Source organism: Glycine max, chromosome 4 (assembly GCF_000004515.6).
Source record: "Glycine max cultivar Williams 82 chromosome 4, Glycine_max_v4.0, whole genome shotgun sequence".
NCBI classification, from domain to species: Eukaryota; Viridiplantae; Streptophyta; class Magnoliopsida; order Fabales; family Fabaceae; genus Glycine; species Glycine max.
The window spans coordinates 50,054,252-50,070,198 of NC_016091.4; the positions used below are offsets into that span (position 1 = coordinate 50,054,252).

Below are 15,947 nucleotides of genomic sequence, written 5' to 3' on the forward strand. Positions count from 1 at the left end.
AGTAAAAAAATAATTTTACAAATTAAACACACTTTAAATTTTTTAATTTGATACATTATTAATGTAATTTTTTACATAATTAACTAAATTTTTATATTTTTATCAAATAAATATTAATAAATGTACCAAAAAATATATTTTTTTATCAAGTTCCGTAAAATATTGAATTTATTAAATAATAACGTTTTAATGAGCCACTTATTAAATGATATACTCTCGCATTATTAAATATATATGCAAAAAATGTATGACGAAAATTTATGTCAAACAAAATTAAATTTTTAATTAGAGAGCGTTCTTGTATTGTAAGAGAAATTCTTGAAAGAATAATTTATACTACGAATCAAAGTGAGAATCTTTTATTGGTTGACAAATAAGCTTAAGAACTATAAAAAAAAGGTTAAAAACTAGACACTTATGTTATTACTATTTTTAATATTAATTAAAATAGAAATATATAAAAATTATTTCATTTGTTTTAAATTTAAAATAATATTACAGTTATAATATCATCATTTTAAAGATTATAGGATCTATTATAACTTAAAATAAAATATATTTAATTTGTGTTTAAAGATAATAATATATTCTTAATAATAATTATAATAATTTTATTTAAATTTATAAAAATATGAATTATTATGATTAAATTAGAATAGAATAAAATTTAAGTTTAATTTTAAACTCTTAAAAGAAATAATCTTTTATAATCCCTGTGCGAAAAATATTTTATAATAAGAGAAGAATATGAAAAATAAGTTAATTTAGAGAGTGAAAAAAAATTAAAATTTTACTTTTACAAATGAATTCTCAAATCTATTATATGAAGACAGATTATATGATAAAATGATTTTTTAAAAATTAAAATGTATTCACATACCCACACGTTTTCTTTTTAAGCAGCCCGGATTCTCAGAGAATAGTTCATCATATAAAGTGTCTTCATTCAATTCACCTCATGAAATTGAACCACCTAAACCCACCAAAAAATAAAAATAAATAGGGACAATGATTATATTATATTATACACCAAGTGGATGGCGTGGGCCAACTCCTACCTCATCATCTAGATAGACATTTCTCATAATTAGGAGAAATTGCTGCATATATATAATACTCAATTACTCATAGCCTTTAATGCAACTCTAAAAAGATCTATGATTGATCATGATGATTTAGCTAGCAGACATATCTACATATATACATTTTAACCTCACCATCTTAAGACCAATGTTGATACACCGGAGACAAATGTTTGGCACAAACTGATTTTTCTCTTTTATTTTTAAAATCAAATTTTAAGAATTATTTTGTCAGATAGTACATTTTAAAAACCAAAAGTAGCTTGACTATTTAGAATTTGTTTCTATAAACAGTTTAATTAATTAGTGTTTATCGCATAAATTCTCATATAAGGTTGTTTTCATAGTCAAAGAGAAAATGTAATTTCGGTTACCTACACACATAGTAGCTTGACTATGTGAAATTGGTGACTTTAAATTTAGGATGTGTTTGTATATAAGCAGTTTAATTAAGTTTTTATTATGTAAATATTTATAGTTTGGTGTCTTTGAAAATGGAAGGATGAAAATAGGCATATCCAGGGCTCTGGTGGTCAAAGCTGCACATGTCTCTTTGGAGGTTAATGTTCTTAACTAATTAATTATGATTAATTTCACTCATCTGGAGTGAGACCCACTCCATTTTTTTTCCTCTCATGTTTTCTTTTGTCGAACCAAACCACTATATATATCTTTTTTCGTTCTTTATCCTCTCCTTTATCTTCACTTCCATTATAAACTAAAAATGATTTGTAAATACACTAGAAAAATGTGAACATGAAAATGTGTGATGCTGGGTTTGAAAATTGCTAAAGCTACGATTGGGACTGATAATACTCAAGTTATTTATGAAAAACTGCTTTTAGTCTTCCTTATTATACCATACCATGCATACATGTTTTAATTATTTTTGTTACAGTATAAAGAATGCAACAAATGTGTTTAAAACACTGATTAAAAAACTAAAACACGTTTAATTTTTTTATAAAAAAAATATTATTTAAGGTTACCTCTATTTTAATTTTGTTAAATCTTTATTGTAATTTTTTTAAAAAAAAAATACATGTAAATTTTTTAACCAGAATCACAATAAATTTCCTTATCCGAAAACAGTCAAAGTATAGTCATCATTCGGAAACAGCCTAGTATCGATAATTATTTCATTCGAAGAATTTGAACGGAATAGCGTCATTACTTTCCATCCATCAATTTTGGCCTTTATATCACATTTTTTTAAAAAAAAAAAATTAAGAAATATAACTTTACGTTTACTTTTCATCGATATATTTGGTTGATGATTAACTCGTTTACCATCCATCAATTGCTAAATAAGCAGCCCATATTTAATTGGTTGGTTAAAATAATTCTTTTGTGATAGGGCATGGTCCCATTAAATAGATATGCGTAGTGCAAAATGCATTACTATGTACTATAAGTATGCTCTTACTGGTTGAATTCATTGTGGTGTCTTCTTTCTATTATGTGCTTTACCAAATGACCTATTTGAATTTTCTCCATGGTACGTCAGGAAATGCCTAGAAACAGCGAATTAGATTCTTCCGAACTATTATCCTAATGATTTACTAGAGACATATGAAACAGAGCATTTATTATTGTTATTATTAGTATTAAGGAGAGACTCTTTCCATTGCATGATCCGGGACACAATTTATTTAAACGGAAATGCTAAAATTTTACGAAAGCTATTTCGTAATATCCGCACCAAGGTTGTATTCTATCAAAAGATACTTCATACATTTATTAGTTTTTTAATTACTATTTATTTTCAAAAAAATCATAACCGTCTAGGTATGAATTTGTTTGTTTCGTGCAGGTTGTATTTCGGTAAAATAACAGTAATTGCTCTTATTTAAAATAGGATTGCATATTGTTTGCTAATATAGTGATGAATCCTGTATTTGAAACAAAACAGGGAATTATCATGAATAAAAAGTTGATCAGGTGGAACAATCCTGTTTGATATAACCACTAGTACTTTGCCTTGTTTTTAATGAAGCATAATTAAAAAACAAAAAAGAAAAAAAGAGAGAGTCATGTGCTGATAAGAAAAAGTTACTGGTAGGTGTTAAGATTGCTCCATTAATATAAACTTGTCTTATATAAATTAAATTATCAATATAGACATTATATATATATATATATATATATATATATATATATATATTAACTATATTGTGTGTTAATCATATTCAAAATATAGTGTATGAATAATGTATAATAATATTCTACATTAATAAAATTGTATATGTGCTGTAAATCCACAAAAAAAAAAATACTAGACAAAAATTATATATATGCATAATGGATAACATTGACATTTTTTAGGTAATACTGTAATCATCATGAGTCATGACTTTGAAATTCAACATAAATATGTCTATAGTTGTTTTATTTTTGATTGTTTATTTGCCTTATTGAACATAACTAGATTCCCTTTTTGTCTCTCTTTATAGAGAGAGATTAATATGTGGAGTAAGACGGGCCTTCTATCCCATTTGTCTACGGTAAGTGTGAACGCGCACAAAGAGTTCAAGTCTTCAACATTTCATGTTTTCATTAGAATAATCAATTACGAATGTTGGACTTTTCAGCATATGGTGTCTGCTTCTATGACCGAAACTAGAGAGAGGGAAACTGGTAATAGAGATTCTCTTGGTGTCATTGCAATTTGTATGTTGTATCACTTTCTTTCTTCCCCTTTTCTTTTGCGTTTGGACTATTCCTTTAGTTATGGTGCATCCTAAACCAATAGAATGCCCGTTCCCTTTTTTTGTTTATACCTATGATGATGTTTGCATGATTTGCTTGTCGTGATGGGTTGGATTTTTTTATTTTTATACAGGAAAATTATTATGTAGCATTGGTTATTGCTCAATTATGGTTGCTCTACGCAATACCTTTTTAAATCATGCTTGAGTGAATACTCTTTGTTTATTCATGGTTGAGGTGGAATGAAGTACACCGAACTCGAAATTCTTAAACACAGTTATGCAACTCGAGTTTGGGATTAAGTTCTCCATATATCTTTTAAATATATGGGGAAACATTATTGTATAATAGTCAAATAGATAAGCTTTGATTTTTAAACAAAAAACAGTGGAGAGAACATATCTTACATGATCGCTTTGTTAACGTATGAGTGATGTAATCGTGGTTTTGCTTAATGTGATTGTTTTTATTTTATATAACTTAATATGATAGTTAATAGAAAAAAATGTGGAGAACATATGAATGATCCATGGGTCATTTTTTACATGTTTAGTATTTTTTTTGCATTTTAAAAAACTCCTTATAAGTCTACTGAAAAGACAAATTTCAGAAACTTGACAAAGATATATATTTGACCAGTCGCAGCATATGTCAGGAAAAATTTCCAAACAAATAAATGCTATCCAATATTTCACACCTGTTACAACAAGATATGCGGGTATTACATTATTATTGCTTTAACAAATTCTGTCTTAGCTTTCAAGGGATTAATAGTATTTTTAATGGAAGTTCTTAATCTGAATTCTTGAATTCAAGAATTTATTTACACTAGTTTTATAGATGTCACCAAAGATTTCCCTTATTTTTTAGGAGAAGAACTCTAAAAAAATATTTTTTTTATCGTCAAGAATTCTCTAAACAAGATTCAACAACTCAAAATGAGATCTAACACTGAAATAAAAAAATATATATTATATTTTATATGACACAATAAAATTCAAAAGTGGTTCAAGAATTCAAAAATAATTATATCCTTAACGAGTAATGTGATTAAGAAAATTCTCTCGAATCAATTTAGGTTTGGATGCCTCTACCATAAAGCCGGCAAAAAAAAAAAAAAGATGGTTAGCCTTTGTCCCGCATCTGAGTGACTCATGGTCACAGAACTTTGACTGATTAGTGGTTGCATATCTCTATCTTCCTTACCCTGAATTAGATGGCTACAAAGGGGAAGCAATTGTGGGAATGGGATCTCAGATTTTCTAACTTGGGAAAGAGAAAAAGATAAATCCATTAAATTGTTAATTTGTTGAAGCATACACTTGCCATGCAACTATGCAAGAACCGCTTTATTTACCCGCCGAAAGAGGTATTTTTACCTTGCTTTCTGTCTCCCCACTCTTGGAAAATTACTTTATCCTTAAATGGTTCAGCGTCAAGATGGATGAAACTGGGTTCAAGTTAGTTTGGATCACTTCAAGCCACATCTATGATGTGTCAATTCTCGTACGAAATAACCATCAGTAAACTATTAATTGCAGTACTAAGAAAAGAAAAAGAGCATAGTGTACTAGTACTATATTCACTCGTTTACAGAAAAAGACGAGACTTATAGTTTTATACTTTACTTAAATTTATTTATTTTTTTATTATAATTTATTTTCATTTTTTGTCATTGCACTCTACCGAACAGATCCTTACGTGGATTCCACCGCTGTTACATTTTTCAAAACTCCCAACCCCGATTTGTGTTTGGCAAACACTCCAATTACACTTGAATTCTGGGTTTTTGGTTCAATTTACTCCTGGACAAGCATTTCGTTATTTCCCCAAATGCGCTGTTTTGTTTTGTTTATATTGTGGGCTTTAGTGTATGTTTGGGATGATGATGCAATCACACGAAATCGAGATTAAAATCACGGTGCCTTTGAAGTAACTCCTGACTGCTTCTGAAAAATCATGTATTTTACGTGAATTTATTGGATCCACCATGATATTGATGGTATCCAAACACAGTAACACACTTAATTCTATTCATCCATGGACAAGCAGTTCGTTAGAAGACAATCCCCACGAAAAATGGGTTCTTGTCCTTTTGTTTTCTGCAATGACTGATCAGAAATTCAGAATAGAAGGACATCACATAGATAAACCATGGATACATAAAATGGTGATCACCACCCCCAACCCCAACCCCAAAAAGAAAAGGTACAAAGAAATGAAAAAAGAAAAAAAGAGACTAAAAAATTAACCATAACCATCTCCATGAATGACAAAGAAATGGATCAACTATATATGTAAAAGGCAATACACTATATATATGTATAAATATATATAAGATTAAGAAGCTCTGCTGAGGAGTGTACAGAGTAGTTACTATTTTCTATTCATGGTTGGAGTTTGAGGCCTCAGGAGCTGGCGAAATCGAGCCCTTCTTAGCCGTGGACTCAACAAAATCCACCACAACCTGCTTCACTTTTTTGTACACCATCTGCTTCACAGAAACTCTCTCTTTAGGGAAGACGCTCCCATTCTTGGGTTTGTGCCATGGCTCTGTTTCCTCTGCATCCTTTCCCTTCTTTTCAGCATCCATGCTTTCGTATCAGCTTCTAACCTTCCCAAGCTAGCTCAGTGGCTCTGTGGTTTAAATAAAGGGCGTGTCCTTTGAGTTTTTATTTCTAATTTAAAAATAATAAAACAGAGTTAGAGTATAGGCTAAGGAATATATTGGTCGTGTGACTGTGTAAGGCTATTATTAGTTTGTAGAAATTGTAATATTTTTCTGGCGTGGCAGCTTGTGCTCTTTATTTGCTTTAATTTGTGATGTTGGAACCAACCGCTACTACTTGCCTGCCAGAGTCGCAAAATGGGGAAGCCCTCAAATAAGTCTAGTAAGACATTAACTGGAATGACTTAACAGCGAAAACGGATAAATCATCATTGTGCGGTCTTCTTTTACTTTTTTGAATCCGTACTATTATTCTTCAATGCACAGAGATCAAGCTTATGTGAACTATTATTCAAATACTCGTACTAGCTACTATGACTAACCTTCTGGAAAATCTGTTTAATTGTCATATGGAGGGCTTCACATAAGATTGTACTAGATTTGGGTCTTAAATTCTTAATGGCAGTCAAATTTCCCAATATTCTTCAAATCTTATTGATCGTCAAATCGATTAAGATACTAATTTAAAAGTCAATGATTTAATTAGAGTTTTATTGACTTTAATAAATTATTTTTTAAATATTTTAATATAATATTCTAATGATATTAAACAAAAAATAACATAATATATATAAATTGGTAATAATAAAAAATAAATTTCACTTCAAAATATCATAATATATAATATTTTTTTAAAACAAAAATGACTTATTTTAAAAGTTTTTTTTTAAAAAAATAGTTTTAATCAAGATTGGTTAACCTATTGAGTTTTATAGATTTTCGACAATTTATCAGTTTAAGAATATACCAATTTTAGGAAACTTTAGATTGGACATACCCGTTCTTGATGGAACAAATCAGTTCGATTCGGACTTCAAAAGCATGAAATTTCTGGTACATTAATAAAGTAACCAAATTGGTCACTGGAAATTGGCGTTTAGCTTCATTCAAGTTTGAATTTTGACCATATTCAATCATTCTCGTTCACACCTTTCCCCCAATCAAAGAAAGGATAATGTTGAGTTAGACTATTAGATTGATGTGATTTATGTTATTCAAAATATTTTAATTAGTTTTTAATTTTTTACTAATTTAAAATTTTGTATAACTATTTGAAAAATAATTTTTTTCAAATTGCAGAGGAGACACAAAAGCTAACAAATGTTGAATATGCTCCTCCTGATACCATTGCAAGGAATCAGAGGGGTAAGGATCGATGGGTCTATTTACCAGATTCGGGTATCTAAATTCTCAACCCACAAGATGCAGCTGGAGGTAGCAAACGTCTAGTGTTGGTGGCGATGCAATCGCTGCAAGATGAGGGCCAAATGCGCGAAGAGGGTGATCGGAATGTATTCTCACCGGTAAACAGAGTTCGAATTGAAGACAGATGGGGAGCATAACAGGGAGTAACTTAATGAGATTCAATGATGTCAAGGCAGAGGCGCGAAGGGTGTTAAATATTGGCAAAAGACTGGGTGTAACTTTGTGTGGATATGATGCTGAAGTTATTGCCAAGATTAGAATTGATGGAACAAAATGGAAGCTGAGGTTGCGGAAATAGCCATTCCAGGAGGAACTTGCAGAGCTTTTCCAGTGAATGTTCTGTCATATAATGTGAGGGGGATTGAAATGGAAGTTTATCAAAAAAGTAACAGTAGATGAGGGGGTGCAAATGGTGTGTATTCAAGAAACCAAAATAGAGATAATAAAAAAGGAGATATGTCAAGCTATTTGGGGGGAATATGATGTGGAATGGATTATCATGTCTTCGGAGTAGGGAGTACTTTATTTTGAAAAATTCATTTCAAGGAATTGGATGTATTGGCCCTGAAGGAGCATGGAATGAAGGTGGACAAAGTGTTATTTTTGTCAATGTTTATTCCCCATGGGAGGAGTTGAAAAGCCTAAAAGTGAATAGCACTTGTGATAATTGGTGCATTTTGGGGGGACTTGGAGAATGCCTTGGTGCTTTTGGATGTTGTTGAATAATTGGTCAAGTGACCAAGTCATTAAGAGATATTTTTGAGTTGTTTTTATATTGTGTTTCATATTTTAGAGCAATAATGTTAAAGAGTTTATTTTCTAATTTTCTGTTTGTTTCAATTCTTAGTGCTTTAGGATCTTGTTGAATAATTGGTCAAGAGACTCAGTAATTAAGAGATATTGTTGAGTTGCTTACTGTTTTAAGAGCAATAATGCCAAGGATTTTTTTTTCTCTATTTGTCAGTTTGTTTTTGTTTCCAAAATTTTATCATTTAAAAATTAATTCTAAGAGAGCATGATGATCAATTTCCTTTTCCCTTGTTGATTCTGTATTACTTTACGTTTGCAGCAGGAGTGTTGCACAAGTACTTCAATTCTGAGTGGTCAGTTGCTCAGTTTAACTTACAAGAGGGTTCCGGCCGATTGCATTTGGGGACCAAATGCAGTCATAATTCTTGGCATTTATGGAAGGTATGATTAGAGGAAATGGCAAAATGATGTTCTCTAAGCTGTTATTGATAGCTATTCTGTTTTATCTTGGACACTGCAGATTCTAGTGTTATATGTAAAACGGGGTTAATAATGTTATTCAGCATCACTCTGCACTCTGAAGTATATCTTTAGTTGACGTTTTGAAGAATGACCTAGTCTTGAAATTGAGAATTCTAAGTGGCAACTCTCGTTTCATAATACTTATTATTTGAAGCATAAGATGAAAACTAATGATGTCCAAATTTAACTTAATGATTATATTGAAAATATAGCTGAAACCACTCCACTTGGTCTTCCCCATATGATTTGTTCATACGTGTTGCATTGTTCTTGTGACTCTTTTGACAAATCTCTTTTGATCCAGGACATGGTGGGTAGATGACTCAATTGGGAAATGTCACAACTTCTTAAAGCAAGAAAAGGCCTTTAATTTGTGAGATGCCAAGAGATGAATACTGAAGTAACACTGACCGTACCACATTATTACTAACTCAGGGTCGACCTCGTTGCCTCCATTTCAATATTGTAATTATATATTTTACTAATTTTTTTAATAATAAATATTGAGAGCTATGTTAATACGTGCAATCTCTTGACTTAATCTGGGTTTGTGTATTAGTATTATTGCATGTGCATGAGAGATGTTGTAATTTATGTATCACTAATTCATTACAAATATCTCAACTTGTATGTCTTAACATGATGCAAATGAAGAATTAAGGACAACTCCATGATGAAAGTGTGAAATTTCAGAAATATATTTCATGGTGTTATATGCCAGTTTGGTTAGTTCAGTGTTCTAAGAGCATCTTTGGTAAAAAATCTCATTTTGAGATCTTAATCACTTTTTTTTAGATTCTGCAGTGTCTTATCACTCTCAAGATCTCCTCCATTCTTTACTCTAAAAGTATATCTTATTTTGAGATCTTAAATAATTTTTTGTAAGTTTTACAAGAATTGAATGCAAAATCAGATCTTGAGGTTAAAATCCTCTTGCAAGATCCTTTCATTGAGATTTTGTAAGCCTTCTCTTTGCATGTTTAGGTATTTTGAACTCAGGTTTATTGCTAAATGATCTTATGGTGTTGTTATCATGTTAACATATTAGGCCCTTGGAGTATTGGCTTTGCCTAAAGCTTGAGTATGAAATTTCTCTTGGTTTAGACTGGTGCTTAAATTCTGTTTATCTAACGGTGTGTTACTACTTGTGCTAAAGTAGTGTAGCTCTCTACCTTCAATAAAAGTTTCTTTGCCTATAAAAAAAATGGTGTGTTACTGATACTGGTACGTAATATATTTCCTCAAGTTCATTTTATAAAAACTATTTGGTCATCAGAGGCTTAATTATTTAAATTGTATAATGAATGGGAGGAAGAATTCACCAATCTCAATGCAATGATAAATTTTGAATATTTCTATATTTATGAGGATGTAAAACATTTTAATTTGTTTTAATCAAAATTACCAATACACATTAATTATTGTCAAATATTTAGACGATATTTAGGAGGTTTGTGTAAATTTAAAAAAATATAAGGGAGACGTATAAATTTTTTAAACCTTGGGAGGGACATATATATAGTTTAGAAAAAGAGAAAAAATATGTGTAATTTTTTTAAATTTTAAAAAAGATATGTACATTTTACTCTAATATTATATAGATATGATTTTTGAGATAATTATTAAAAAATCATCGATTTGATTATGCATGATAGTTAATTTATGATTGATTCAAAAGGTCAAAAATTTTATAAGTACTAACAATATATTCTTTAACATATTTTTAAATACACTTTTATTATTTATTAAAAATTATAAAATAATAAATATATGTTAATTTTTTAAAATATATGTCATACATAAAAAATTAAAATTTTCAATTTGAGATTCCTAGAAAACAAAAAAGTTATCCCTATCAAACGTTCATTCATAGTCTTATCCACGACTCAAACATTTCAGCAGGTTTTTGTTTTTTAGGAAAGTGGGAGGAGTTTTTTTAGATTGAGTTATAACTTGGTTAAACCGTTTAGTTAAATATAAAAACAGATGATAAAATATCATATACGTATTAAAATCATATTTAAATTTTGAAAATAATATATATATATATATATATATATATATATACATATATATATATATATATATATATATATATATATATATAGTTTGTACATTCATAGAATAAGTATTTAATTTTATATAATTCAAATCTATAATTTAAAATATATAAATTGTATTACAACTAACAAGTTAAAAGATACAAACCCTAACAAAAAATTTAAAAATAAATAAATAATTAATAAATAAAATAAATTAATGAAGAGGTTTGACGAACCTCTCAAACGACGTTTCTCTTGTGAGTACTGAGTACTATTGGCTGTAATATTAGGGTATATAAGCAAGCAAGCTTTTTTTTTTTTTATTGTCTGTCGTTAGGAGCGTGAGAGCACAGCAGTGTACGAAATGCCTCCGCGGCGGTGCACGGCGGCGTATTCGGCAGTGGCGCAGATGGGCAGCAACACGAGCGAGAGCGACGCGGAGGAGCTGGTGATGCGGTGCCTCTCGTGCGAGGAGGAGTACGACGTGGACGACTCGGGAACCTGCAGGGAGTGCTACCAGGAGGCCAACGAGGCCGAGGAGGAGCTCCGCCACGAGATCGAGGAGCTCAAATCCAAAGTCTCCTTCCTCACTCTCCCCTCTCCCAATCTTAACGCTTCCACCGCCGATGTCGTCCTCGTTCCCGTCGACGACTCCGACGACGCTCCCATTCCCGCTCACAAGCATCTTCTGGTCAGCCAATTTCTTCTCTTCTCTTTCAATTGAGACGAAGCATGCGTGTTGCTCTCCAATTTTAAGTGGTCACTGTATTTTTTTCCGGCAAATGTTTAGTTTTTCTTAGTAGCAGGCATCAAACCCGCGACCTTTCCCCCTTCCCTTCTTTCTTAACCTCTCAACCAACCTTATATCTCCGGTTTAAGTGGTTACTGTGATCACAGTGTCCGTGGTCTGTGATTTAGTTTTGTCCAATTGATTTTTTCATTGATCCTCGTTTGTGCTGATTTTTTTTATATATACGAAAAATTGAAGTTATGTGTGAAAGGTTTATGAAATCAATTTGTGATTCTCTAATGAACCATGTGTATGTAAGCTATGGTCTTGCTGTTTTTTTACCTGTGTGGATTAGGTTTCATGCGTATCTGGCATATAACATTTGAATTTAGAGTAAACTGTCAATTAAATGGTCCTTACAGCAGAATAAAATTACTCAAGTAGTACTAGAAGTTTATTAGAAATCATGTTGAGGATTCCCTTAAATATTGAAAATTCCTCCAAATTAGTCGCTGAATTTTACTGAAATACAACAACTTAGGACTCAACTGATAGATATTCAATACTTTAGGAACTACTTAAACAATTTTTAGACTTTAGGGTGTCTATTTAGGATAGAGGGTAATAGTTTGAGAATGAAAATGGTGGTTTATTCTTTGAATTTATGAATTAAATGATGCAGCTTTTTTTTTACTAGTTCAATAATGGATGTGATGATTTTGACTGTTTGATAACTGAGAGGTGAGAGCAAATAAGGTTTTAGGCTTTTAGGAGCTATTTTGAAATCCATGCTAGGGAGGTGAATAATGGCCTGTTTGGCAGAAATTTTATCTTGGGCAATTGCACATAAAATGCGGCGTAAGGCATGTTTTCCTGAAGGGGGGAAAAATGCCTCCGTCAACTGACCCTCTGATTCCTGACAGCTAAAACAATCAAGATTTAAGTTGATGACAAGAAACTTTTACATTGCATGCCATAGTATACTAGATTGTGTTACCTATCTTGTCCAAAATCAGGGTAGGAGTGAAGTAGTAGTATAATATGCTATAATAATGATCAAATGAGTTGAGAAACAATTTTTACCAAGGATATGTATGGCTCATGAAAGGCTATAACTTTTATTCGTACTTTTAGTTTTTTCTTTCTGTTAACTGAACAGAAGGAAATGCCACCTAACTTGTTTCCTAATCCAAAATTTGGCCTTTCTTCTTATTTTTGTTTTTGTAATTTTCTTTAAGAAATGCTTGACAATGGCCTGTGAATTGACTCTGAATTTGTATGCAGATTAGATTCAAGAATCTTGTAGTTCTCACCACATTGAATTGGACTCAGTTCGGATATGTAAATTGATTAACAAAATTTAACACAATATTTTTATCCCTGACTGGTTTATTTAACCAATAAATGAGGCAAGCATCACAAATACTTTGGATATTGCTTTCCGGTGCAGTTAGGCATCCTTGATTAGATTTGCTACATTGATGTTGCTATGATTTATTCTTGTGTTTTGGCTGTTCTTGATGAAACTAATGATGTTTTATGATACGATTAGGTTAGTCGCTCTCCTGTTTTCAGAGCAATGCTCAAGAATGATATGACAGAAAGGCGGAGTGGCACCATCAAGATTTCTGACGTATCATATGATACCCTTCATGCTTTTGTTAATTATTTATACACTGCTGAAGCGTCCCTTGATAATGAATTGGCCTGTAACCTGTTGGTTTTAGGAGAAAAGTATCAGGTGAAGCATCTCAAGACATATTGTGAAAAGTATTTGATCGCCAAAATGAATTGGGATAAAGCTATTTCTAACTATGCCTTTGCATATCAATACAATTGCAAACAATTACAAAGTGTGTCCTTGGCAGTGATCTTGGACCACATGGACTCGCTCACTCAAAATGAATGTTATGCGGAGCTGGTGGACACTAATCCTCGTCTTGTTGTGGAAATATATGAAACATACATTGGCAGGCTATTAAATACTGCAGGCGCATTTTAGGTTATAGGAACAGAGCTAAGGAAGCTAGTGAAATCATCTTTAAGCTGGGGTTTGATACTTCAGTTGGGATTATATTCTTGATTGGTAATTAGTCTGTTTTAGTATTTTAATTGTACATTATCATGCACTAACAGTTAAACATGCAATTGGACCTAACACCTCTTTCATTATAGTATTGTTCTTTCTAGATTACCTTTTGGCTCTTGGTAGATTGGATACCTGGTATTATTAATTTTTATTAGTGCAGTGATTATGGATGGAGATTCCTTCTTAGTGTTACTACCGTTCAAATGCCATATTTACTCCTTTAGTGCCCTTTTTGCTGACTGACTTCTTTATGAGGAATAAGAAATATAAAAAGATATGGGTAGAGACATTTATGGAAAAAGGAACAAGCGAAACGAAACAAGCTAATGAGATATACTTTCTAAATGAACTAAAAAACTAATTTTTTATTTAAAAATAATTCAATTTAAGCCCATTTAAGTAATTTTTCCTTGCCACCATTTTCTTCTTTTCTTTCTCTCACGACTGTCGAGTGCTTCATTTCTCTGTTCAAATAAAAAAAAAATGTCCCCTTTCTAATGGATTTCTTACGTGCTTGGCTCCTTTTTGTTACAATCAAAGGAAAGAAAAAAAAATGCTTCTCTTATGTGTTGCCTCTGTTTTATTGAAAGAAAAAGTGAGACTTCTATCCTTTCCTGTGCTCGAACACTATAACACACTAACACTATATATAGACTGAGTGATGTTTAGACCTTTGTGTTAGACTATATATTAAGTCAGAGTCAAATTACTATGTTGAGCCCGGACAAGATAGAATGATCATCCACAAAAACTCGCCCAAATTATGTTTGAACGAGAAGGGGTGACACGAAAATGGACCACAGGAAAAAAATAATGGATAGAAATTATGTACAAAGAACAAACTATAAAACAACAGGAACAAAAATATACAGCATGAGACACCGAGACAATGATTTCACTTGCTGTAGCTTATAAACAAAACCAAAATTGCGATTACAAGCTTTGCTATATGCGGAAAGTAAGCTCAAAAGATCATGACTGATGTGGATAACTCCAATGAAAATTCTTCTGGAATTATATATGTACAGTGTACACTGATGTGGTCTCTATTGGGCCGAGCCTTATGGGCCGAGTCCATTACCTCACACGGCGGATCACGGGCCAACCGACCCGACCTGGAGCATAGAGTGCACCTAGTTATATCCTTAGTAGTACTTTATCTTATATCCCTCGAAACCTACCAGATCTAATCTAATCATATTTTACCTAATCATATGTTACCTCCCAGAATCATCCTGATAACATATGATTAAGTTTTACCATAGTTAAAGAATTACTACATAATTCACACTCAACCAAAGAGTAAGGGTAAAACACACTTTTATGCTCTAGAGTAAACAACCTCTAATTTTAACAAATGAATCCTATTCTAAAACAATATATAATTAATTAAGTTGGTGATTGATAGTATAAATTAAAATTTTAAAGTAGTGTATATTTTAGAGGGTAAAATTTAACTATAATAATTAATTAGATACTTAAATATGTTTCTGAACAACTTCACTCTCCTTTTCCAATATAATGTTTTCGTTTTGCCTCGTTTGTATTATTGTATATGTCTAGATAACCAAAGAAAAGGAAATCTTTAACGTTGCTGCTTATCTATCGTAGATAATTTGTCAGATTGATATTTAAAAACTTAATGCCTTTCCATATGCAATTGAAACAGAAAACAGAAGTTCAGGCCTAATCATATTCATTGAATGACACAGAAATTTAGGCACATAGGAGACTTTGCCACATTTATTTTCTACAGCAATTAAATATCTATCGTATCTAGCTGTACTACTTTGATGGTTGACGCGGCCAAGAATGCAAAATTAGCAAAAAATTAACACTGATGAGTGTTGCGAGGGAGAGAGCAAAAAATATTTTGAAGACAAACATATTTTTACCATAACCCTTCACATGTCAATAAAATATTTATAAGAGAATTTTGGCAAACTAAAACTTAAAGTATTTTTATAATAAATTGTGTCAAACCAGCAATTATTTTTCATAAGTAAAAAAAAAAAAGAGAGTCTGCATTCCTCAAATTAGTTCATGTTAAAAAATGCCTACAAGCTTGCAAATTATTTCACTAAGACTT

At 31.3% G+C, this 15,947-nt stretch overlaps 1 protein-coding gene across 1 annotated transcript; it reads left to right on the forward strand.

The window, feature by feature from the left end:
* The first annotated feature begins 11,364 nt into the window (after positions 1–11,364).
* On the forward strand, positions 11,365–14,029 carry LOC100794443 (BTB/POZ domain-containing protein). The gene is made up of 2 exons (NM_001372110.1): positions 11,365–11,730; positions 13,322–14,029. Exons 1-2 carry the CDS (start codon positions 11,404–11,406, stop codon positions 13,769–13,771), a joined length of 777 nt encoding a protein of 258 aa, NP_001359039.1. The 5' UTR covers positions 11,365–11,403; the 3' UTR covers positions 13,772–14,029.
* Positions 14,030–15,947: the final 1,918 nt, after the last annotated feature.